Source organism: Cynocephalus volans, chromosome 14 (genome assembly GCF_027409185.1).
Source record: "Cynocephalus volans isolate mCynVol1 chromosome 14, mCynVol1.pri, whole genome shotgun sequence".
Classification (NCBI taxonomy): Eukaryota; Metazoa; Chordata; class Mammalia; order Dermoptera; family Cynocephalidae; genus Cynocephalus; species Cynocephalus volans.
Window position 1 is genome coordinate 84,324,893 of NC_084473.1, and position 26,898 is coordinate 84,351,790.

General features: G+C 53.0%; 1 protein-coding gene and 1 pseudogene across 1 annotated transcript; one reads left to right on the forward strand and one right to left on the reverse strand.

The window, feature by feature from the left end:
• Positions 1-7,053: 7,053 nt before the first annotated feature.
• On the reverse strand, positions 7,054-24,195 carry LOC134362602 (tyrosine-protein kinase ZAP-70-like; annotated as a pseudogene).
• A 136-nt stretch (positions 24,196-24,331) lies between these two features.
• LOC134363061 (melanoma inhibitory activity protein 2-like) lies at positions 24,332-26,701 on the forward strand. The gene is given in 4 exon segments (XM_063078597.1): positions 24,332-25,777; positions 25,779-25,848; positions 25,960-26,673; positions 26,676-26,701. Coding segments are annotated over 4 exon segments (2,256 nt in total).
• The last annotated feature ends 197 nt before the right edge of the window (positions 26,702-26,898 follow it).

Below are 26,898 nucleotides of genomic sequence, written 5' to 3' on the forward strand. Positions count from 1 at the left end.
GCTCCAAGCACGGGACGGAGCCTGAGACACTGCTGGCTCCCTGGAGAGTGCGAGGCCCTGTAATGCTCGCAGGTAAGAGTTGGCGTTTGTGGGGCCGATGAACATCTGAAAACACTGTTCAGCCACTCACAAGGGAAATGCTCATTTATCTTCTTGTACACAGTAAGATATCATTTTTCCCACCTGAAATTCAAAAAGACTTTTAAAATGAAAAAACTGAATGCTAGGAAGGATGCAGCCATGTGCCTGGAAGGTGGGGGTGTCAGTTGCTGGCAAAGCAGTCAGGAAGTAGGAAATAAAGAGGATTCCACGTGCCTCCCAGCTCGACCTTGCACCAGGCTCCCCATGGTCCTACTGGCCTCAGCAGCCGGCCTCGAACACAGTGTTCCAGCCATTCAAAACTTCTTTTGGTTTCCGAAAGGATGTTCCTCCTCCCTGGGACACTCTTTCCTCACCTTTTCTCCAGCCAACGTCACGATCCTTCAGAACTCAGTTTGATGCTGCCTCCTACAGGAAGCCCACCGGATTGGCCCCTCTCGCTAGGTCAAGAGATTCTCTGGACCCCCAGGTCCCGGTGGGCTTCCACCATGCAGTGCTGATGACTCTGGGTCTGTGTCCCCCAACACAATCTACAGAATAAGCACATGACAGATACAGGAGGAGTGAAATATTTGGAGAAAGCGATGTGTTCTGTGTGGTCTTGGAACCATGGAGAAGGGTGGGGGTGCAGGTTGGTGTCAGCATTTGAAAGAACATTCCTAGAATTATAGCCCACTAACCAGTCTGTACTGCCTTGAGGGGGGATGAGTGAGACACCGTCACAGGAGTGTGCCATCAGGTGTCACAGACCACTGCCCTTGGCCCCTCGCCTTCACACCCAGGAGCTCGGCCTGGGCTGGTCCTCCCTCCAGGCCTTTGTTCAGGGCTGTCCACCTCAAGTTATTCCATGTGCCTCAAATTCCCCCTCTGGCACAGAAGGGTGCGCAGAGGGCACTGGGGCAGGAGTTGTCCCCACAGCTTTGGGCAGCCCCGCCCATTCCTCTGAAGGCCACAATCTCGTGGGCCCAGGGAACCCCATAGAGCCTCGGGGCTCTGCACTGTCATGCTGAGAAGGCTCCCAGCACATGAAAGTCTCGGGATGTGTCCCCTGGGCTCAGTTGACACTATGACTATCATAAGAGCGGGTGCCACACAGGAGCTCTGTGCAGGGTGTGGGCTGATAGGGACTCAGAGCCCTGCCCACACCCAGCCCCAAGCGTTCCCACCTCCCCATGACCACGGGTCCTGCATGCTCTGCCTTAATTCCTGCACGCGCCCCTCACCCACTCTGGTCAGCCGCACCCACCTCGTCCTGGCACCTCAAACACACTGTGCCCATCCCCACCTCAGTGCCTCCACACAGGCTGCTCACTGTGCCCAGAGCACTCTCCCCTAGATGTCTCCTGATGCCTGCTACTCTATGGGTCCCAGGGGAGGGTCCCTGCACCCTCCAGGGCCTGTGGTCAAAGCCTCCTGACCCCACATAGCCAGGCCTGCCCAAGCCCCCTCAGACTCAGCCTTAACTTTCAAGGGAGGAGGTTTGCCAAGGGGTCTCAGACACAACATCCAGCCCTTTTGTGCCCCGTGAACCCGCAATTCCATTCCCAGGCTTGGTGGAAAGGGGCGCACCTCTTCCCACCTGAGCAAGGCCTGCAGCCCCAGGCACCTGCTACAGCTGGTTACACATACATGGTAAGTGCTCAGTAAGTGTTTAGTGGGGGTGAGGTCTGGGGGACAAGGAGGGAGAAGTGCAGATAAAGACAGAAAAACAAAAAGAGAGAAAAACAGAATGGGAAACAGAGACAGAAGGAAAGATGGGGGGCTCTGATCACCACTAACTACACTCCAAGACACCCCACACACGACAACCAGACACCAGCAAACAACAGCCAGACATCTGTCAGTGCCAGTCACCTGCCAAATACTGACTCCATCTTCCTTAGCAGCTGGAGCTCCCCAGAAGCCGCCCCGGAACCACAGGATCGTACGAAAGCCAGGCTCCCCCACAGCCATGAACAACGCTGGCCTCTTCTAGAGCCCAGCCCAGGGACAACCACTGTACCTGCCCCCTGAAACCTCCCCATGCAGGCCCAGCAGCCAGAGCTCAGAGCAGCTGAGTCTCCAGAGCAACGTGCTAGGGGTCAGTTGTGTCCCCCAAAGTTCATGTATTGGAAACTTGATCTCCACTGTCACAGTGTTAAGAAGGTGGGAAATCCAACTATGGCACTTGAAAGGTGGGGCCTTTGAGAGGTAACTGGATCCCGAGGACTGTGCCCTGAATGGATGGATCCATCACGGAGTAATGGTTGATGGTGCAATGGGTGGGCCTGGACATGGTTCTGATGGCTTTATAAGGAGGGCCAGTGAGGAGGTTAGCTGTCTGGCTCTTGTCATTTCTCACCATGTGACACCCTGGTCATTATGGGACCCTGTAGAGAGTTCCCACCAGGAGAAGGCCCTCACCAGATGCACCCCCTGCACCATGGACTTCCCAGCCTCCAAAACTATAAGAAATAAATTTCATTTCATAGAAATTACCCAGCTTCAGGTATTGTTATATAAGCAACAGAAATGGAAGAAATGCAGACCCAAATCTCTACGACGGGTTCTCCACAAGTCAGACTCCACAGCAAAGTGGGACTCCCTAGTAACCAGCCCCAGAGCCCTCCTGCAGCCGAGCCCAAGGCCAACTCTCCCTAGAAGAGCACAGCAGCGGGACCTCCCACCCCCCAGCAAATGGTGGTACAGGGACTGACGACATTAGGGCCTTTTCCAAGGTGCATGGGACCTAGATTTTTTTTTCACTTTGTGCTAAGAGGGCCGTGGGGGTGGACAGTGGCCTCAGCAGCTGCAGCGTGTGGGAGCAGTGCCTCGGCAGGGCGACAACCACAGAAGCAGCGAAGAGACAGGAAGGAGCTCAGAGCCTGGCAGAGGAGCAGGAAAGAGGGGGACAGCAGGGACAGGTGGCTGCAGTGGACTCCCCAAAATGGAGCTGAGAACTGGGGTCCGATGCTTGATGCTCCTACCATGTGGCTCCATTTGTGCTCTGCACCTACCCCGGGCCTGTCCTGGTCCCCACCCCAGCCAGTCCTCCCATCCCTTCCCCAGGCACCACCCTCCTCCTTCTCAGGGCAGCTGGTGACCAAAGAAGCAGGATCCAAGAGAGGAAGAGAGAGGGCAGCCTTCGCAGTGGAGAAGCCAGCTCGCTCCTGCACAGGGATGGGGCTTGACTGGGGCAAAGGCGGCGGCGACAGAGAGATGGGGGCAGGGACAAGGAGAGCGACATACGCAGAGACAGAGAAGCCCAGAGAGACGGAGACATTCAGAGCCAGAGACCCAAAGAGAGAGCGAGAAACGGGGAGAGATTCACAGTGAGAGAGAGAGAGCAAGAGAGAAGGGAGGAAGCTGCAAGGGACCAGAGAGGGCTCAGAGAACAGACGGCACTGGAGGGGGAGGAGAGCCGCGTGGTGAGAACAGAAAGACTGGCGAACAGGCAGAGACAACGCTGGGTGCCAGGGGCCCCTGAGGATCATCCCCCCAGCTTCCTGAGTGCCAGGGCTGAGCTGGGTCCCCACCTGCACACGGGGCTCGCCTCCCCGTCACTGTTTCCCAGCCAGTCCCATGTGAGCCACGTCATCTTCTTGGAGCCTCTGAGCTCCCCTGTGGTCTAGGGAGTGACCAGCGTTTTTGTAACGGTGACAGCTGACCCCTAGCCTGCCGCTCACAGCTTCCTCTAAAGGGCTGACCCCCCACCCTGGTGTCTGCCAGGGATCAGCTGCCGTGGGCCAGCTCAGGCTCACGGGAGGCTGCTGGGGAAAAAAGAGCCCCACCAGGGTGGGCACAGACGGTGGAAAGACCCTCTGGTCCAGCCGCTGGGGACCCGTGGAGGGGGCCTGGGCTGGCCAAAGCTAGACTCACCCACTCTCCCCAGCCCCCAGAGGGTAGAGGAATAGGGATGCCTTTCTCTCCTTGCATCCCAGGACCCTCCCCTTCTCAAACAACCTCTATAGCTCCCCATTACTTTTCAGATTTTCTAATTCCTTGTCTGATTTACTTTCTCTTTCCAGCTAGTCCATCTGAAAAAACTAAGGCCCAGAGAGATTAAGTAACTTTCCCCCAAGGGAAACTGGGGCTAAATCTGTAAGTACAGTATGAGTTTTCCTAGTGGACATTAGTAAAATGGGGATGAAAAGCATTCCAGGCAGAGGCAACAGTAAAAGCAAAGGCCCAGAGATAAGAGTCAACATTGATAAGAGCCCCTGGAAGGGGCTTGTTGGCCTAAAAAAGAAACTGAGGTCAAATACATATAGCAAGGATTTATTGAGCCTATATGACAGTTGCAAGCTGGGAGACACATAGATCAGGTTGCCCTGAAAAATGTGTTCTGAAGAGGGCCAGCAAAGCTTAGCATTTTATAACCACCACGGGGAGAAATCAAAGGAGAGAGGTGGGACAGCCCCCTAATCACTCCATCAGTTTTTCTGTTGGTTGTACATGAAGCATAGGCCTGGGATTGTTATTATTACATCCTGCATGCAGGGTTCTAGGGTAAGCTTTACAAGAAGTGTCTTAGGTTATTTTATGTCTTTCTGGCGCCATTATGGCTGCTTTTGAGTAAAATGGTCTTATGATGACTTTTTCAGGACAGGTGGATGTGATTACTGACCTATCCCAGATCTCCCAAGGCACTAAAATTTAGCTGACCTGGTCAGAGCAGATTCTTTTGGTTATCAGGGTGGAGGGACTTGGTCAGAGCTGCTAGTAGGAAAGAACCTGCAAATGGTCTTGCACTGAACATATCGCAGGGCACAGGAATGGGGTCCTGCTTCAGGCAGACGAGGACACCAGAGGTGGGGCAGAAGGTGAGGGTCAGAGTTGAAACTGAGCTGGCCTTGGCTTGGGCAATATCGTCACCTGCTGGTACTTGCATGAAACTGCACCCTCTGTCATTGGCTCATTCAGAAGACACGTTTTGTAAGACCATTAGAGTTCCCAGTGTATTTGACACCCACAGTGGATCGTTTTTAACAACTCCTTCCTATAAGGCAATATTATTTTCAGCAATAACCATAAAATTTAAAAAGCAATAATGACCATAAAAGAAATGAAAGTCAAATTTTATTTTCTGTCTGATATATTTTATGTAATACTGTAAATTATTGTCCAGTAACTAAGTGAATTTTAATATAATTGAAATATCCACAAATGGTACAATTTAGAAAGCCACTAAATCATACCACTGATATAATATTTTGTTGATTTGTTCATTAGTTTTAAAACAACTAAAAAACAATGTTTGCATCTTAAAATTATTCAAATTCAGTAATATAGTTCATGTAGGAAAAAAACGTGTGCATTTACCAACAAATAAACATATCTCGTTATTTGCAAGGCACCGTTTTAAAATTTAAACACAAAAAATCTCCAAGTGGTAACACAGAATGACAAAATTGAAGTAATCTTAGTTCCATGTCTTTATCTTTACAATCACTGTACTCTCCTCGGCTTTGAATCTAAACACAGGAAGATACAGTCTGGCATGGGGCCAGTGACTCCCAAACAATTCCAAACCATTCCAAGATTACTCTCAAAATGAATGCACATGGCTGCGTCTGCGTGTGTCTGGGGTTGACCGTATAACATAGGTTCTCTGAATTAACTTCCTTGTAAAATATGAAGTTCATTAAAAAATAAGCAATAAAAATATGCAACTTGGAGCTTACGTATCCATTATCAATACCCAACTGTAAATAATGAAATAAGAATAAGGTCTGTACCTGAGTTAATAGTATTGTCCCAGTGTCAATTTCCTGGTCCAACAATGTGCTCACAAGTCACCAAGGTTCTGGGGTCTCTTCTCTGTGGTAACCCACCTGAGTCTCATGCTCCCACTCTGCACAACAGCTAAAGCCCAGTCCCTCCCCCACAGACCCACAAAATGGCCATGGGCATTCCAGATCTCCTGGCTTTACACACACAAAGAGAAAGTTTGCCTTCCCAGAAGCCCCAGCACATCTCCTTGCCTCTCACTGGCTCTGGGTAGGTTACATGCCCACCCCGGAGCTAATCACTCTGGCCAGGAGAGTGAGCATTGCCTGGAAATTGGAGATGGAGCCTATTGCAGCTGAGGGAAAAAGTGCAGGGTCCTGGCTCCATTTTACCACACCTGTTGGGTTCTGCGCTCCAACACCCCAATTACCCACATGGGGAAACTAAGGCAGCGTGACTCTGAGACTGTCCTCCTGGGCAGAACTTGGCCAACACTTGGGATGCCAGGGCCCAGGGAAGAAGGTGGGAGAAGCTGAGTAGGGGGCTGGGTGATAGAATCACCTAGAGACTGCAAAATGCACCACAGATTTCACTTGGGGGAAGGTAGTAAGGGGAGGGGCGGCCAGCATTTGTTACAATCTCTCCAGGTGATCCTAACGTGCAGCATGCAATCCACGCAGCAGGGAAGCTGAGGCCCAGCAGTGCCCGCAGCCCCTCAACCCTCACACCCACCTGGCCTCAGTTTCCCCTCTCTGCCACTGCTCCTCATTCGCATCAAGATGCCCCTAGGGCAGAGGAGTGGGAAAACCAGCCCCACTTCTGGGGAGGGGGTCACTTCTAGGTTTGGCCTACACCAGAAAATCCCCTTTCAGGCATTTATGCTCCTTCCAATAACCCACACCCCCTCCCCCTGCCTCCTACCCTCACCCTGAAAAAGACAAAGGAGCTCAAACAACAGGGAAGCTGGGTTTATTTCAGTGATTCCAGTCTTGCCATCTGGGGACTATCCAGAGGAAGGAAGTCCTGGTTATAAGTAACGCCCCTTGGCTCAGGGGCCCCCCAGTCAACATCAGCCCAGGACCAGGCTGAACAACCCCAGCCAGTGAGGAGGGGACCAGGCAGGAAACATGAGACTGGAGTGGGACTGAGGCCTCAGATGTCCTCCCACCACAGCCTCAGCCAGACTGCAGGTCCTGGGATGGGGCTGGGGACATGGGGGGTTGCAGGCCCTGGGCAGGCTGGAGCTCAGGCACATGCCACCTCGGCCCCCTGCCTGCACCCCGGGGGCTCCTCAGACTTGCTCGCCAAGCTGTAGTAATAGGTCCGCATGCGCTGCTCCACGGTCTGGAAGTCCGGACGATCCTCCCACCTATGGGGGGGGGGCGTTGCAGATCCAGGCCACTGAGCACACCCTTGAACCCAACTCCGGCTTGAGGGTGGGCATGCATGGGGCACGGTTGTGGTGGACTTTCAGGGCTCAGAAAGGTCAGTGGGGCTGGCGGGGTGATGGAATATGGTGAGGTGTTCTGGGAGTGAGAGTACTGGAATCCGGGTCTTGCTGTACCACCTAGGAGAGGTGGAGCTGGTGACATGCAAGATGCTGGGATAACCACGCATCCAGTGTTGACTGGTGTGGACTTAGGCAACTGAGTTCACTGGGAGCCAGAGAGACAACCATTGGCTGTGGGGTGACGGACGATTGAATGCTGAATTACTGAGTGTGTGCCGAGGGCCAGGGAATGAGTGTGCTAGGCTCAGGCTTACATGGGTGCAATTACGTGGCCCATAATCAAGCAGAAGGTTAGTATTGTAGGTGGGTGTGGCCAGTGGGGAGCCGGGGTATTAGTCGTACTGTGTATGGGATATCTGCATATTCTAGTGGGGTGTTAGATGCTGCCCTCTTGGAGTATTGAGGTGTTGGCGCACTGGGTGTTTCCTGATGGAGGCCAAGTTAATACATGTTGGAGCAGAATGGACCGACCAACTAGGGTGGGTGTCTATTTGCTTGACTGGTTGAGTATTTAGGTGTCAATGTCATAAATGTTGGCCAGTGGGGTATCAAATATTGGAATGTTCACACATTGCACTGTAGGGTGACAGCTTGTTTGGGTGTGTTGCCTGTTGTCTCATGGGAAGTTGGGATATTGATGGTATTAGGAGTTGGGATGTTTGCGTGCTGGGCTTCAAACAGACAGAGGTGAGGGGTTGAAATATATTGAGTGCTTGGGTTCCTAGGTGCTGGCCTGTCTGGGTAATTAGGCATTGAGTGTTGGTTGGTGGAGGACTGAGTTATTAAACACTGGAGAATTATCCCATGCCCTGAGTATTGGTATTGTATGTTGGGTCACAAAGCATGGACTTTCTCTGAGTATTGCAGGATCCATGTGTTGAGTGTTGGTTGCTGAAGGGCTGAGGTTTTAGATACTGGAGCACTGGGTGTCCTCAGGCAGAGTGTTGGGGTGCTGGCCCACTGGAGCACCGTAAGGCCAGTTTGTCAGAGAGCTGAGTGTAGATGTAGGGGGACTAAAGGTACTGAGTGTTGAAAAGGCCATGAACTGGATGAGGGTCTTTGGGTGGGATGACAATGGGTAGAGTTATGTTGACTCTGACTGATCAGGCAACAGAACCTCCTGCCCCAGGCCCAGGGCTCAGTTTGGCTGGGTCCCTCCCATCCCTGGCACTCACTTGTAGATCCAGCAGTCGATCAAGAGTGTATACATTTCAGGTGGACACTTGGGAGGGCACTCCATCTGCCTGCCCTGCTCAGTGAAGGCCATGACCTCGGGACCCTTCATTTTCTGCTCCAACCAGGGCACGTGTGGGTAACCAGGGCCCCATCACCCTCACCCCCTACCTGCCTCTCCCCAAGCCTACCTTGTAGGGCTTCTGGCCATAGGAGAAGGCCTCCCACAGGGTGACCCTGTAGCTCCAGACGTCACTGCAGCTGGAGAACTTGCGGAAGTTGATGCACTCGGGCGCGGACCACTTGAGCGGCCACCTCCCTGCTGAGCGGGCCTGGGGAAGGGGAGACACTGCCGGGGGAGGGCTCAGGAACCCTCTGCCCACCAAACCCACCCACCTGGGCACCCCAGGGGTGGGGGCTCACGGTGTAGTCGCTGTCGTCAGCACCCAGTGCCTTGGAGAGGCCAAAGTCGCTGATCTTGGCATAGTGCCGGTTGACCAGAGGACGTTGTGGGCCGCCAGGTCACAGTGCACAAAGTTCTTCTCCTCCAGGTACTTCATGCCCATGGACACCTGGTGCAGCAGCTCAGCCACATTGCTGATGGGGACCTCCTCCCTGGGGTGGGGGGAAAGGCAGTTTCAGCTGGGAGAAGAAGCCCAAGTTCCCAGGTGGCAAAGCCCGCTTCTGACCCAGATGAGCGTGGGCCAGATTCCCATGTGTTCCACAGACACTTCCTGTGTGCCAGGCATGAGGCTGCAACTGTGAACAAAACAGGCAAAACCCCTCGTCCAGTCTCCAGGCCTTAAGTATCACCCGTGTGCTACAATTCCAACCCATACCTCTGCCTGCACCCTCGATGTGCCCTCGAGGGTCTCACAGACTTCTTAGGGATAATACAGCCAGAGGTGGCCCCCTGATCATTCACAGGCACACGCGCCCACACATCGGCTCCCGCCCCCATTCCCCCCAGCAGCTCAGTCCTTCTGTGGCATGCCCTCCCTCCCCTCTCTCACATCTGATCCATCAGCAGACCCTGGCAGCTCTGCCTTCAGAATCTCTCCAGAATCCCACTTTTCCCACCTCTGCTTCTGCCACCCTGATCCAGCCCCATCAACACTTGCCTGGACCAGGACAGGTGGCTCCACCCAGGCCTTGGGGCTCCCTCCTGGCTGCTTCTCAGTCTTTTTGTTTTTTTAAAGCCTACAACACCCAGTATTCCCAGGCAGTCTCCCATCCAAGTGCTAACCAGGGCCGACCCCACTTAGCTGCAGATCAGTGGAGATCAGGCACGTTCAGGGTGCTGTGGCTGTACACTGCCTTCCAGTCTCGTCCTCCCCCCATTTCAGTCAGATCCGACCCCTCTTCCCCAGCCCTGCTCACAACCTCCCAGGGCTCCTGCCTCACTCAGGCTACAAGCCCAAGCCGTCTTCACAGCCCACAGGCCCTGCACCATCTGCCCCATGATCTCCCAGCCCACATAAGCTCCCTTCCACCACTCCTCCACTGCACCAAGCGCCGGCCCACCTCAGGGCCTTTGCACGGTCCGTGCCCTCTGCCTGGAAGGCTCTTCTCCCAGATCTGTGCTTGGCTGCCTCCCTCAGTTTGCTCAAACCTCACCTTCTCACGGTACCTTGTATCCTGACACTCCCAGTCCCCGACCTGCCCCTCTTGTTCTTCCACAGCACTCAGCCTCCAACACACTTTACACTTAATCATGACTATTTCTATAGCCTCTCCTCTCCAACCAGAACACAGGGCAGGGTCTTTGCCTCTTTCATTTGCTCATGAATTCCAAGTGCTTGTCACAGTTCCTGTCACCAAGAAACTGCCCAATAAATAACAACCAAGTGACTGAATGCATGAGCCAGGGACACGCTGTGAAGGCATGTGCACCAGTGAGAGCATGGGTCAGCGAAAATGTGCGTTGGGGGCGTAAGAACTCGTGTCTGTGAGGCTAAGAGTGTGGGGCATGAGGCACATGAGATGGCAACATTTCTCGGTAAAGGGCTGAAGATAAATATTTCAGCCTTTGCAGGCCACATGTGGTGTCTGCCACATATTCTTGTTTTTCTTTCCTTTTAACTTTTAAAAAATGAAAAATGACGTGGTACAAAAACAAGCCGTAGGCTGCGCTGTGCTGCCCCTGCTTTAGGTCACAGACAATCGACTATCGGCCATCTCCCACGGGTCATGAATTGGGCCCACAGAGTCTGGGTCACAATGACAGAGCTAATCCTTCTAAAGCTCTTACTAGCCCTGCCAGATGCACTTGATCAGTATCAACTCGTTTGATCCTCAAGAGCCCCTTGAGGTAGATGCCGTTGCCGTGGTACCCAGGGGAAAGTCAGGGTGAGCAGCTCTGCCTTGCAGGCACGGGTGTGGGTGTCAGGGTGTGGGAAAATGAGTGTGTGCACTCACGGGTGTGCACACGGGAAATCGGGTATGCACATTCCCCACGTAAGTGCAAGTGTGTCTGCCCTGCCCTGGACGGCTCCAGTGGGTGGACAGGGCAAGCCCCCAGCCCTCTGCCCCAGCAGTCCCGATGGCCCGGCGGCCAAGAGCTCACTTCTTTCCAGCCAGGAACTTGTGCGGGGATCCGCCACCTGCCATCTCCATGACAAGCATGAGGGCCTCGGCCTGGCAGACGCTGATGAGCCACACGAAGTAGGGGTTGTGCAGCTGGTGCATGATCTGCGCCTCCCGCATCATCTCGTCTTTGTCCGCCTTCTCTGTGCTGTGCTTCAGAACCTTGATGGCCACCGTCGATCTGTTTCCTGCCCCTGTTCATGGCACGCAGGTGGGTGGGGGAGCAGCGCGGGCCTACCGGGGCGCCCATTCCCACCCCCATCTCTCTTCTTCCCTGCCCTGTGTGGTGGGCACTGGGGCTTGCCACCCACGTCAGGGCCAAGGCATTCAGTCCTCCAGCTGCTGGGAGTGCCCACTGAGGACAGTTCACAGCTGAGTCCCTCGCCTGGAACTGCCTGTCTCACCCAAAGTTATGCCCTCCCCAGGAGCAGCCTGTATCCAACGACCAGTCCATGCAGGGGACAAATGGCCCCTCTGTGGCCCCCTTGGGATGGACAACTGCAGCTGAGCCCAACCTCCCCTTGGCCCAGGCCCACGTCTCTCCCTCCCTCTCACGTGTCCCCAAGCTCTCTCAGGTAATCCTCCGGCATGCAATGTCCTGTCCTAGACTCTGTTTCCCAGGCAAAATGATGTGAAAGAGACAGACCTTCCAGCTCCCATCCCCCAAACCCCCACATAATTGTGTCCCCACCACAGCACACGGTCATACTTGCACATGCGGTAGACACCCTGGCGCACTGAGCCAAAGTTGCCACAGCCAAGTTCAATGTCAGCTATGAGGAGGTTCTCATGCTTCAGGTAGAGCTTCTTGCCCTTGAGCTTCTCAGGGTCACTGTAGGGGCTCTCGTACATGCTTGTGTCCATGGGCATCGGCTGTGGCTTGTCTGGGGATTCTAGACGTGCTGGGCACACACACAGCCGCACACTCCTAGGTCAGGAGCAGGGAGAGGGCAGGTGGGGGGGAGGGGGAAGGGCAGGGCAGTCTCAGCCCCCACAGGGCAAGTACCCCAGACAAAGGTGTGTGCCCAGAGTATGCACAGGCACAAGGTTGCACATGTACGTTCATGCGCATGCACGTGCATGCATTCCCGGTCACAGCTGTGGGTGCCTGTGAAGACATGTACAAGTGGACTGTAGAAGAGTGTGAATCTGTATGCATGTGTCACCATTAGTGAGCCAGCTGGAGCATGGAAGTGTGAGCATTCACACGTGTACACCTGTGTCCAGGCCTGCCTATGTCTATATGTGCACCACACAGCCATGTTTAGGAGGCCTCCAAAGGTGAGCATCTGGGTGCACGTGTAACCATGTGTGTTCTTCTCTGTGCACATATGTGGACAGGTCTGCATCTACATGTGAAACACACGAGCACTTGCAGCTTTAGGAACACGTGCACCTGGGTTCAAATCCCGTTCCGCCACTGCCTAGCTGCAGGACCTTACAAAGTTACCTGCCCTCCCTTTCTCATCTGCAAAATGAAAATAATGACCATAACTACTGCATATGGTGTATCGAGAGGATTCATTGAGCTCATGCACATGGTGACCTTGGAATGTGACTGACACACAGTAGACACTCAGCAAACCTGTGCCTGTGGACGGGGAGCCCCCGATGTGGCTGGGAGCAGTGTGCATGTCTATCCTGCAGCAGGATGGACATGCACACAGGCAGGCCTGATGGTGTGGCCATGGCATGAGCACAGGGTAAACCAATGCAACCGCTGTCAGCGGGGCCTGGCCCACACCCTCCCTGCCAAACCCCACAGCCCAGCTAGGGACCCCGCTCTCGGCCTGAGCCCATCCACACCTCCATCTCTGCCAGCTCACCTGGTTCAGGGGTGTATCCATCTGAGTTGAGGGTGTCGATCCATCTCCGAGTCTATAGGTCACAGGGTCAGCAATGGTCAGCAGCACCCAAGCTGGGGGGCACCCGGCCCCTCTCATGAGACCCATATCCACTCAGGACTCCCCAGAGTCAGTGCTGAGGAAGAACCTCTTTCCTTCCACAGTGACCCCTCCCTCCATCCCATCCTCTCCCAGGAGCCCACCCACCCAGCTCCAGGCCTGGGTCCCCAGCTCTGAGATGCCACTGACTCACGTGGGTGAACGTGGAGGGGTGGGCTGGGAGTGTGGGAGCAGCGGCCCCTGGGGGAGCAGAAGGGACAGTGAGGGGGTGGGGGATGGGGCTCCTGCCCCCCCCCTGTCCAGCCTGTGGCCACTCACCCGAGGCAGCGCTGGTGCTGGTGTTGGGGCAGGCCTCCTTCGGGCAGTAGATGAGCCCGTCGGCCTTGAGCTTCAGATACTCCACCAGCTGCAGACAGGGGAGTCAGGGCAGGGCCTCCTCTCTTCCCCGGAGCCTGGGCGTCCATCACAGCGCTGCCCCCAGAATGAGGTGTGTGGGCAGCCTACCTGACAGAGTGTGTCAAACTTGGTGCCCTCAGGAATGCAATGCAGTATTTGCCCGCCTTGTCCTGGCTGATGAGGTAGTGGTACACGGTTTTCCTGTAGATCAGGGACAGTGCATACGTGCCCTGCTCCTTCCAGTGCCTCAGCCTGGGGGAGGCAGGAAGGAAATGTCACCCCTACGGCCACCTGGGTGCCCGCCTACTGTGCTCAGTGTCCCCCCCCCCCACACACACACATGCTATGGACTGCACTCGCGGGAGCCTCATGGAGAGATGGCAGGGACTGGGGAAGCGTGGCCAGATCCAGCTCAATCTCCAGACCGGCTAGTAACAGGCCACAGAGGGAGGAAAAGAGAAGGGAATGGCCGTGTTCACAGTCGTTCAAGGGCAGATACGCAGCCAGTCATAGGACCACCCACATGGACACTCAGCCCTGCATGGCCAGACAGTCAGCTGGATGCTTGGCCATGGAGGTGGGGTGTACATCCACCCACAGGGGAACACCTGGCCCTCCACAGCTGAATAGTTGGCCACCTATGGCCAGACACTTGCCATCCACAGGTGCACTCAGCCATCAGGGGATGCATTCAGCCATCAATAGCAGACACAGAGCCCCTCACAAGGGGACACACAGCCTTCAACAGGTAGACTTAGAAACATTCTCTTAAGACCCCCCTCCCTCAACCAGACTCACCATGTCAGTGCCTTGGGGCCCACCCAGGGACCCAGGGCATGGAAAAGGGGATTGAACACCCCTCCCACAACCAGGCACACCATGCCAGCACCTCAGGACCCACTCCGGGACCTGGGGTATGGAGGTGGGGATTGGACATTCTCCACAACCAGGTACACCGCCAGCGCCAAGGAGCATGCCAAAAACATCTTCTCCATGTGGGTGGCCTACCAAAGCCACCACAATAACCATGGCTGCCATGAAGGCAGCTAGATGCCACAACCATCACACATATTGTCCGCCAGCCACTGGAGTGTGTTAACACAAGGAGAGTCACCTGCAGAGATAAAGAAAGGAGGAGGTCTGTCTGTCTCCACAGAGCCCATTTCAGAGTGATGGAAGAGGCATCTGCTCTATGATAGTATCGGAGGACATGATCACACCTCTCAGCATTGGACACATCATTTGGGCAGCAAATCAACAGAGCAACCTTTATTCTTTCAGAGGGAGAGAAGAAATCTAGGGTGATTAGAGGGGAGGGGGAGAGGAAAGGGGATGGGGCAGGATTGGACAAAAGGCATAAATAATAATTACGATTTGTAACAATATATATGCTAGTAATATTGATTTGATCAACATATCTCAATGTTGAACCCCCAAAATTTGTATAATCAATTTTGATTCAATAAAAACTTAAAAATAAATTAAAAATAAAAATAAAGAAACAATCTCTTGGGGAGAGAAAGCCATTTCCACACAAAGACCTACACAGGTAACACAACTCCATGACTAGCTCACAGGGCACCTTTGTGCAAATCAGAACAGGTCACCTTGTCATCACAAAGGACTGACATTTAATTGAAAGGGACCCTTGACTGCCCTCTGCTGGAAATTTGTCAATATAAATACACAAATTTTCCATGTCTGATGGGAATTAAGCCCCTCAAGGGCGGTGCATTTGTGTGGTGAGAACCTGTCCACCCACATCCCCCAGCCCCAAGTACACACACACACACACACACACACACACACACACACACACCCCAATTTAGAGTCAGACACTGGCACCCTCACATGAGACCCCACGGTGAAACCAGTCAACATCTCCCACAAAATACTTGTGTTGTGAGTCACTGGCACAGGTTCTACTCTGGGGTTAAGTGTAGATTTCCAGCGGGGTTGGGGGCGGCTGATCCTGAGGCCTCGCAGCTGTGAACGGTGTAGGCGGTGACCACCAATCTCAGCGACTGCGCTGAGTCACCGAAGGGCTGGCTGGGCGGGCGCAGCAGGAAGTAGCGACCGGGAAGGCCACGAGTGGGCACCCTCAGAGTGGAAACGTCAGACAGGGCTTGGCCCTGCCCATGGTTGTTCATTCACCAGATACATATTTGCTGAGTGTTGACCACGTGCCAGGCACTGTGCTGAGGGCAGGGACACGGTGGTACAAGATGAACTGAGCCCACCTTGCTCTTAGGCCCTTCCTTAGGCCAAAGGAACGAAGAAATATCCCCTAAATCACCACAGGAGAGCCTGTGCATGGGAGAAACCAAGGAAAGAGTGGCTTCTTCCAAGTGGGTTGGTCTCGGGGGAGGGAACTGCCTTTGGGGAGGGGGGTGACAGTGAGGATTCAGCTGGGCAGGGACTCGGGCCAAGAAGCACCCACGAGAAAGGAGGCCCCTGGAATTGCCCCCACAGACTTCTTGGGGAGAACACTGGACTTCCTGAGGTCAGGAAAGAGAGGCAAGCACCAAGTTCTCCCTATCTCCAGGCCTGAGTGACCTCGGCTGACATCTGGATAACATCCATTATACAAAAGAACCTGTGTCCAAACCCCAGCAGCAGCCCCAGGAGGGTTTTCAAACACCCAGCACACTTTTAAAAATAGCTTTAGAGATGCTGTCACAATAACAAACTCACTAACAGCCACAAGGCCTCAGCTGCGGCTCACACACGCAGACACACACTTTCACCCACATACAATAAGAGCTAACATTTAGTGCATTTTTCATATATGCCAGATACCGTGCTATTGCTTTACACGTATTAATTCATGCAGTCCTTATAACAGACGCTGGAGGCAGGCACTGCTGTCATCTACAGGACAGCTGCAGTTGCTTCCACACCCTTCCAGGGCTCCACTTCACTCAGGGTCAAAGCCAAAGTCACCTCCCCACCCACCCCCCTCCTCCCACCCTCCCTCTCACTGGTCTCCAGGCACACTGACCTCCTCAATGTCTCTTCAACATGCCAAATAGATCCCTGCCTCCTGACCTTTGCACTCGCTATCCCATTTGCCAGCAACACTCTTCCACCTGAGAGCTTCACAGCTCACCTCTCACCTCCTTCTCTTCTTTACCCAAAAGTCACCTTCTCAGGAAGGCTTCCTCCGCCACCTAATCTAAAATTGCAACCCCTCCTCACCTACACACACGTGGCACTTACCACCATCTGACACAGTCTATGTTTTGTCTACCTCCCCACAGGACCTGCACCTGTGTCTGTCTGGCTCACAGTCATGTCCTCGGTGCCTGGTGCAGAGTAGGTATTCAGTAAACACCGAGTGAAGAAGAGGAAACTGAGGCAGGCAGAAGTTCAGCTCCTTGATCAATATCTACAGCCGGTAGGTGGCAGAGGCTGGATTCCAACCCAGGCTGGCAGCTCTGGAGGCTTCCTAGTCACTGCCGCTGATTTCCCGTATAAAAGTCCCTTTGCGCATCAGAAACGCACCACCCACTTGCACGTGTGAGCACAGGCACATCCCTCAAGGCCCAATCGGTCTTGCACACTCAGGTCTGCCCCAGACCCCAGCATCCCGGCCACCAAGCCCCAGGCCCCACATACAGGAACTTGCCGTCAGTGTGCTTCCCCGAGTAGAGTTTGCGCTCGGCCTCGTCGCGCGTCAGGCGGCTGTGGTACCAGGGCATCCGCTCGTGGGCCGTCGTGGCAATGAGCTTCTCCACCTGGGGCGCCTGGCTGATGATGGCCTGCTCCAGGGTGTCGTCCTAGGGGAGGAGGGGTGAGGAGGATTGCATGTGTGGCCAAGTGGGCGGCCACGGGAACCCCCTTTCATCTCCTAGACCCTCCCGCTCATACCGTCCCATGAGACCTCCCACCCCACCCAGGCGCCCCTAGGACAGCCTCCATCTCCATGGTCCCCTCCCCAGTCCATCCAAGGAGAGACCAGACCCCAGTCTCCACCTTCCAGCCCGGCCCCAAGCACAGCCCCATCTTGAAGCTGCAGAACACGGCAGCCCACCGTCCCCGTCGGCCGCCCTCCCCGAGGGCGCACTGCGACCCCGCGCACCATCCTTTCAGGCCCCGCCGCAAGTCCGAGCCTCGCCCCGTCCCGGCACAGCGCACGCCTCCCCCCTCGGGTCCCGCAGAGTCGCGCACCATCCGCAGCCACCACGGAGCCCCAGCTCCCGTGGCTCCAAATCTCTCCAGCTAGCGAAGACGCCGCCTCCCTCTCCCCCAGACCTCCAAACTCCGCAGCCCCCACGGCCCCGGGTCCGGACCGGCCTCACCTCCAGCTTCCACGTCTGGCGCAGGTAGTCGCGCACCATGGCGTCGCGCAGGCCGTCGAAGACCCCGGGCTGCGGCTCCAGACCCTCCGGCCGGTTGCACGGCTTGCGCAGGTGCACGGCAGCCCGTCGGGGTCGGGGTCGCGCAAGTAGAACTCGCAGAGCTCGGCGGGGCCGCAGTGCGCCTTCCCGCCGGAGGTGGCGTAGGTGCAGTTGAGCTGGCGCTCCACGGGGAAGTGGTGGAAACGCACGTCGTGCACCCGCGACAGGTACTGTGGAGACACTGCAATGAATCAGATATCCTGAAAGTTGCCCTCCAGGGGAAAAAATAGCATTTTGTATTTATGAATATTCATAAACCCACAACAGCCCCTCATGGTGGGTAGATCAAGGAGCATTCCTCAGTTTGGGCAGATGTCACTGTGGCTCAGAGAGGTTCTGTAGCAGATTTAGGGGTACCCAGTGAGCTAGGGATGGACCTAGACCTCGGACTTAAGTCCACCAAAACAAGGTCAGGCCCTGGAGCTTAAGGAAGCCTTAGTTTTCTGCCTCTGAGCGCAGCACTTTCTACCTCCCCTCAATACATCGGGTTGACAGGCTGTGCACAGGATGGGTTGGAGAGGCTGTACTGTGCCGGGCAGGGAGCCATTCTGATCTGTCTCCCCTCAGGGCAGTTCTGTGCTGGGGCAGCAACTGCAGGAGGAGGCCCAAGGATTCAGAAACCTCTATCAACAGAAGGTCATGCCCCAGCAGAACCTCCTGGTAAGTTTGGGGGAGTGGGGAGCCTAGGGCTTGAGGTAGAGGAGAGGTGCAGAAGGGGCTGCAAAAGAGGAGGCAGGCGCCAGGAACTGTCCCCTACCCCCCAACCCCTTCCCCTAACCAGCCCTGATTCATTCATACTCCTAGGGTGAAGCCCTCTGGGGCCCCAACAAAAAGCATGAAAGATTTGTCAGGCACACCTTCCTCTTGATGGACTGAGTATTTAGCCCCACAAGTTGTTGAACGCTCTGCTCAGCATCTTTACAGTGTCTTCCGGAATCAGCAGACCCTCTAGGGAGAAAGTAGCCCCAGAAGCCAGGCACATGTTTCTGGGTTTCCTTCTTTCCCAGATCTTGGCCTGTGATTCCTCACTGCCTTGTTTGCTTCCTGATACCCTCAGTCAGACTTAAATATATATACATATATACATATGTATATATATATATATATATATACAGTGTATGTATATGTATATATATATATACAGTGTATATATATATATATATACAACACACACATTTATATATTTTTTTAAATAAATATATGTCACTTAAAAAGCTGCTCAGAATGAATGTATGTGTACACACACACACACACGTGCACATACACACATACATTTGAGCAGCTTTTTAAGTGTCCTCAGCTAGGAATTTGGTCCAAGTGATCTGGTCCATCATTATCAGAAGTAGTGGTCCTAAAAAATTGACTTTGATGTTCCCCAACCCGTGAATGGGAAAAGGCTGCCACTTTTGGAATTTAGTATCCAGGAACATTGGCCCAGCCAATTGAACACTGGCTTTGCAAAGGAGGTTCACTTGGAGAGCATCACTGTGGGCACTGGTCACCTGGGGAGGGGGTGGCACTCGGCAGTTGATAAAGAAACAGAAATAGCCACAGAGAACAACAGATTGCCTATTTCTCTGGTTTTAAAATCCTGGAATTCTAAAATGCTAATGCTACTTTATATGTGAAGCAACACCCCTTCGAGGTCACAATCTCCACGGTCTCTGAAGGAGGTGAATTATCATCTGTGGTTGAGCAGATGGAGTTCCAGGAAGTTACACAGCTGGTTCAGAGTCTCATAAGTTCAAGCCCCACCAGGCTTTGGATTCAGGTCCCCTGGTCCTAGTGGCCCTGAAGGTTTCCTCCTGGAGGCACTGACAGTCCCCATTCCCTGTGGGTGTGTGGGAGCAGGCCCTGTCTCCAAGGAGATTTGAACCAAGTGCCCTTGCTGTCCCTGTGGCAGGAGAAGTGACAGATTGGGGGCCCTGGGAGTTGTGCCAGATGCTCCAGCCTTGCCTCTCAGCAAAAGGTCTCATGGAAGAATCTGCCAAAGAAAAACCAGATGGGCCAAGGCATCCACGGTCTCAGGTGACTGGCCAGGGCAGCTCCAGCTGGCTGAGTTGTGCTAAGGGAGGGTCACCTGGTGGGTGAGAGCTTGCCCATGCTACCCGAAGGGACAAGAAATGTGAGTTAACATTTATTTATCGAGCTATGAGTATCAACCAGGAAGCGTGTTAAGTGCTTTCCAAGAATCAATCGAGAGATAGGACTTTTTGCTTATCTACCTGATGGCTGAGAAACTAGGATGCAGAGACTGGATGTGGGCTGCATAGGAAAGGCAATACTTACCCAAAGGAATCAACATATGATGGTGGCATTTCAGGATATAACTGAGTTCTCTGGAGTCAGCCTGATGCCCTGCTCTGGGTGGTTGTGGCCAGTGTCCCTCCCTACCCTCTGGGCCTCCCCTCTTACCTCCTAGCACCCTGTCTCTCTGAGCCTAAATGCCGGGGACCAAACCAGGAGGCTGGCAGCCCGCCTGGTCCACACCACGGGCCCCTTCTCCATAGTCCCAAATCCTTCCTTGCACTTTCTGGACAAGCATGGAGCAGTTAGCTTCCAACCTTCTTACAAACACTGATGATCACAGCACCATGTGGGGAGGGAGGCCCGTGTGTGCAGAGAGATGACCCCGCCCAGCCCCTGACCTCTGCCCACATTGATGCTGCATTTAGAGAAGAGATGGCCTGAACCCTCACCCACACCAAGGGTACCAAGGAGTCAGGTGTTGAGGTTAGAGGAGGGGATTTCAGGGAGGTGAGCTGAGACCAGAGGGTGAGGTGAGATGCCCTCCTTCACATCAAGCCAGAGGAAGAGGGCTTTAAAGAGAGCTTTAGGCTTTGAGGTGTCCTCCGCAGTTTGAGAAATCCAGTGGACTGATGCCTCACCCCCACCCCCACCCCAAAGTCTAGAGGGCAAGAGACAGGCTGGCTGCTTTGATGGCGGAGCTGAGGAGAGGGCTGATGGTCCATGTGAGGGCCTCGTGTGAGAGAGTCGGCGTGGAATCTCACAGGCCCAGTCCCAGGAGGCAGCCTGGACAGTGAACAGACGCAGGCCAAGAGAAGGTGGGGCTGCCACTACCCGTCAGGGGCTCCTTGGTTCTCTGAGGCCCACACAAAATATCCTAGTCAGGGGGACAGTGGGGACAATGGCTGGCCTTGAAGACCCTCGGAGATGCTGATGAGAGAAAGAGGCGTAGCTTTCAACCTCCGCCAAACCCAGAGCACAGTTCAGCTGGAGGCTGACCACGCCTGCTGCCCGGCCGAGGCTTCCCACCCCACCAGGCCGGAGCTGCGGGAGCGGCCTCCACTTCAAAGCCAGGGACTTGACGATGACATCAGGCCCTTTTTATTGTTGGGCCTGGACGTGAGCCGAGCGGTGCTGTGTGACATGAAGTGGGGGAGACCACGTGTATTTCCCTACCAAGAAGCAGCCTGGGCCTGTCAGGTTTCCATCTGGCCGTGGGAGGACTGGCCAGCAGAAGAGGTTTCAAGGGCCAGAGGTGGACACAAATAAAGCTGCTGTAAGTGGTTTCCAGTTCCACAGCTGTGCTGGCTCAGTGTCCTGGTGACATCCCTGAGTTCTGTGGCATCCAGAGGAGGGCTTTGGGGGGGCAACAGGTGTTTATTGAGCTTCTTTAAAGAGCGGGCACCACGTGCAAGGTGAGACGCACCCCCTCCCAGAGGGGCCTTGCTCACAGGCAGGGGCTCTTGGTGGGGCAGGGCCCAAACCCTGAGGGGGAATTTCTCTCTCTCTGGCCCTCAGCCAGGCCCAACAGCAGAAAGGGCCTGAGGAAAAGATACGGAAGAGCTCCACCTGCCAGCTTGGGGTCCTGGGTAGGAGGGATTTGAACTTGGGCCTGGAGTGGAGGGGGTCATGAGGAAGGTCCAGAAGACCCCAAGACTTGTGGGTGGGGCTTGCCAAGCCCCTCCCCTGCCTAGGATGAGAGTAAGAGACTCTTGTCAGCTAACGCGTCTCATTACCGCCGCCTCCAGTGTGAAGTGCTCAGTTATTGCAACATAAGGAAACACAGGCTTCATCCAGGCTTGAAATGATTCCTTCCCTTTCCACTTCCAAACTGCCCTTCCCTCAGGCTCCTGCCACCGTGGGAGGAAAACCACAGTTCCAACCCATCAGGCTCAAGCTCGTAGCTAACAGGGCAAGCACTCCTGCAGCCTTCCTCCCCTTTTCTGGGTCTGATGGCTGCCTAAGACCCTAGCAAAACTGACTCTCTCTTGGGGAGTTTGCTAATAGCCACGTGCCCACAGCATGGCCACTGCTGAGGCCCATGCAAGGAGCATGCTCAGGCATTCTCAATCCTCATTCCCTCCTGCCCGGGAAGGGACCCAGTGGCAGGGGGAGGGTCATGGCAGGGGGCAGGCACGTTCACATCTGTGTTGTATGAGGGGCACCCCCCAGGCTGGCTGGTGCAGTGGGAGGTTCCCAAGGCCCCAGGGCTTGGGGGTGCCCAGTGGGCAGGGCAGTCGTCCTGACCTGTTTGTTTGCACAGCTTGTTAACTTCAAAGAAAGCACCTCTGAGCAGTGGGAGGGTGACTCTCCAGAGGGCAGCACTGGTTTGGGGGTGGGCTTCTCTGGTCCTACCTTTTCACTTCATACAGTAATGGAAGGCCTGCCCTGTCCTTGGCAGTGTGATCACCAAGTCTCCAAGCTGATGTATGACACATGGGTGTATCATCGGTTGGGGGCGGATCTTGACCAATATGCTCGCTTTGGGATGAAAGGAACAGGCTTTATGTCCCTGCATTATCACTTTCTAGCCTGTGACTTGGGCAAACCCTTTTACTTTTCTGGTCCTCCCTGTCATCATCCGCAGAGTGAGATAAAGACACCTTCCTCCCAAGTCCACCGTGAAGACTCAAAACGCTCCGCGCGTCTCTGCTCCTGGAAGTGTGCTGGGAGCCACAGGAGCAGGGCTGCCCTGGCTGTGAAAGGCCGAGGGGCTCCTGGGGAGCTGTGCCCTGAACTGAGGCTTGCCCCCCATTTCCCCAGGGGGCAGGGTGGGCTGGGAGCTTGAGCCAGACACCTGGGCAGCTGCCTACCCTCTGGAACAGTCCTCCTTTTCTTCCCCTGGGGACCTGAAAGTGGGAGCTAACTGGCTGGCTAAAAAAAAGAAAAAAAAAATGAAGGGCGAGCAAATGCTTCGTTCATGCTGCAAGGCAGGGGGTGTCTCAGGACTCTGTTTCCATGGGAACCAATGACACAGGTGGGCTCCTATGGGCACCAGAAAGGGAAACTTGGCAGAGGTTTCAGGCACCTGAAGTGGGACTCATCCCAGGGATACAAAGATGGTTCAACATATGAAAGTCAATAAATGTGATACAATAAATGTAACGGGCATGCAGCCAGTATGAATCTGGCCATCACAGCTTGGGCACGAACGGTGACAATCAGCTTTGTATCCCATGAATATTCATAACCAATAAATTTTTTTTAAAAAAGAATAAATGGGTACAGGAGATCTTATAGGTGTGGTAACAATGTTCTAAAACTGATTTGTGGTGATGGCTGCACAACTTGATAAACTTACTAGAACTCATTGAATTGCATACCTGAAATGGGTGGATTACATGGTATATAGAATATTCCTCAATAAAGTGTACTTAAAAAAAAGAGCATTTCACTGACATTCAGCAGATCCCGAAACACAGCACTCTTCTGCCACTAAATAACTAAACAACCCTGGACAGGTAGTGGACTTACTGTAGACCTTTGTTCCATTACCTATAAAGAAAGCGTTGGGCCAGGTGAAGCCCAGAGTGTCTCATGCCTCTTCCCATTGCCACATTCCATGGCTATTTTGGCAAAGTTAGTCCAAAGACAACACTTTTGTTCCTTGGCAGATATCTAAGAAAGGATGCTCTTCTGAAAGAAATTAAAATCACAAAATTTCCTTTAAAAAATTGCAAAAGGAAAAGTTGATCTCCTAGAAGTAGAGAGCAGAATAGTGGTTACTAGAGGCTGGGAAGGGTAGGGGAGGAGAGGAAAGGCAGAGGTTACAGATACAAAGTTACAGCTCCATAGGAGGCACCATTTCTAGTGATCTATAGCTTTGTAAGGTGACTAGAGTCAGCACCCATTTATTAGATAATTTCAAATAGCTAAAAGAGAGGATTTTGAATTTTCCCAACACAAAGAAATGAAAACTATTTGAGTGATGAGTACGCTGATTACCCAGATTTAATCATCACATGTTATAAACATGGATTCAAATCCGGAAGTGGCCCGGCCAAACCGAGCCAATGTGGGGGGTGGCGAGGACAGCATGTGTCACAATCTCGTGAGGGGGTGGGCTCAGAACCCTGTGGCGGAAGTGATGTCACAAAGGGGCCTGGTTACCAGGGTGCGTGTGGGGGACTCCGGAGGCCGGTGGGTGCCAGTGCTCCCCGGCTCCCCACATGGCCGGCTGTGCCGTGTCTGCTGCTGTCGCCGGGGCCGGTTCACGTTCCCAACAGAACGCAGAGCTGTCTCAGCTGCTGGTTGTGGCCCGGCCAGGCCGTGGCTACCGCGGCCACAGCCAGAGCAGCCTCGGAGCCATGGAGGTGCCCGGGGCTGCCCCTGAGCTGCACTTGAGGCTGGTCCTGGAAAAGCTGTGCAGGACTGTGGCAGCATGGCCTGAAGACCTGAGACTGGGCCCTGGTTTTCCATGGGAATTGGTGATATGTGCAGCTCTTACTGGTTTTTTTCTTCTCTTGTTTTTGTGGAGATGTGTTCAGTTGGTTAGAAGCCGGCTTTATGTAGGAAGAGAGAAAAAGCTTGCTGAAGAGCTTTCTGGGCTAATTGAAGAAAAATGTAAACTACTTAACAGACTCAGCGTTGTTCAAGAGGAGTATGAAGGGTTAGAGTCAGCGGTGAAGGATGCCAGCTTTGAGAAGGAGTCAACAGAAGCACAAAGCTTGGAGGCAACTTGTGAAAAGCTGAGCAGGTCCAAATCTAAACTTGAGGATGAAATAGTCTTTCTAACAAAAGAATTAAAAGAACAGAAATCTAAACATTCTGAGCAAGAAGAATTGATGGCAGATATTTCAAAAAGGATACAGTCCCTAGAAGATGAATCAAAAGCCATCAAGTCACAAGTAGCTGAAGCCAAACTGATCTGCAAAGTATTTCAAATGAATGAAGAAAGTCTGAAGGTGGCAATAAAAGATGCCTTGAATGAAAATTCCCAACTTCGGGAAAGCCAGAAACAGATTTTCCAAGAAGCGGAAGTATTGAAAGAACAAGTGAGTGAACTTCATAAACAGAAAATAACATTTGAAGACTCCAAAGTCCAGGCAGAACAAGTTCTGAGTGAGAAAGAAAATCACATCAAGTCTCTGGCTGAACGCTTGCTCAAGATGAAAGACTGGGCTGCTGTGCTTGGAGAAGACATGGTGGCTGATGACTTGGAATTGGAGATGAAGAGTGAATCACAAAATGCTGCTTGCTTAGATGATTCACCAGAAGGAGCTTTGAAGAAACTGATTCACGCTGCTAAGTTACATGCTTCTTTAAAAACTCTAGAAGGAGAAAGAAACCAAATTTACACTCAGTTGTCTGAAGCAGATAAAACAAAGGAAGAGCTTACAGACCATATTACAAATCTCCAGACTGAACAAGCATCTTTAGAGTCAGAAAACACACAGTTGGAAAGTGAAAATTAGAAGCTTCAGCAGAAACTTAAAGTAATGACTGAACTGTATCAAGAAAATGTAATGAAACTCCACAGGAAATTAATGGCAGAGGAAAAGAACTGGATAGAGAAGGAGGAGAAACTTTCCAAAGTAGAAGAGAAGATGAGCCATGCAGCTGAGGAACTGGAGACCTACAGAAGGAGAGCCAGAGATGCAGAAGAAGAATTGGAGAGAAGCGTTCGTTCTTATCAAGGGCAGTTGACGGCCTATGAGAAAGAAGCGCATGGCAGCTGGGTGGCAGCTGAGACTGCTGAAAGACACCTCAGTTATTTAAGGAAAGGAAATGTGTACAAGAGACAAAAATTAATTTGGAAAAGAGTTTAAATTTGAACTTTTCATAAAAGATCTTTTTGCACTCGATGTTCCAATTACAACATTTGGCGGAGAGCATTCCCCATATGGTGCCTCACCAGTGGGTCGACCTTCATCCGAAGCGAGAGCTTTTCTCTCTCCACTCAGACTCACACCTTTGACTCCAGGGCGAGGAGGAGGAAGAGGCTCAAGAGGCCCAGAGAATACTCTGGACCATCAGACGACCAATGAAAGAGGAGAATCGGGCTGTGATAGGTTAACTGAGTCTCATGGAGCACCTTCTGGGTTCCTGTTACCTGCGTGGGAACAGCAGCAGAGGACGGTGATCCCTCCACCAGGCCACCCATGTCCTGATCCAGCTCTTCTTCCACGAAGGGAAGACGGATTTGATTCTAATCCTGGTGGACCGTCTGGACCAGCAGAACTCAGAAGTTGTAATATACCTTCTTTGGATAAAATGGATGGGCCAAAGTCTTCACAAATGGAATCCAGTAGAAATGATACCAAAGATGACCTTGGTAATGTAAATGTGCCTAATTCATCTGTGCCTGCTGAAAGTGAAGCAACTGGCCCCGGCTTTGCTCTTCCACCTTTTCCTACAATCAGAGGTCCATTGTTTCCAGTGGATATGAGGGGTCCATTCATGAGAAGAGAACCTCCTTTTCCTCCACCTCCTCCAGGAAGCATGTATGGAGCTCCTCGAAATTATTTTCTACCAAGGGTTTTCCCTGTCCAGCCACCACCTCCATTTGCGACGAGAAATGTCTATTCAGTGAGGGGTTTTCCTCCTTATGTTCCTCTAAGAGCTGGATTTTCACCTCCACCCCCACATGCTGAAAGTAGGGGTGAGTTCCCTTCAGGGTCAATTCTGCACTCAAATGAGTCTGCTCCTGAAATCCAGAACCACAGCAAGAAACCTGATGGTATTTTTGCTCTCTCTTCATAAATAGTTTTGACCTATCCCTCATTTTCATTTTAAGTAGCTGCTTTTTTTGCTCAAATTGAAGCTTAATGGAATTATAATTCTCAGGACAGTATTTTGTAAATAAAGATGATTTAAATATGAATTTTATAAGTCAATTATTTTCATTTTATTTTATCCTAGATTGTATAATTAT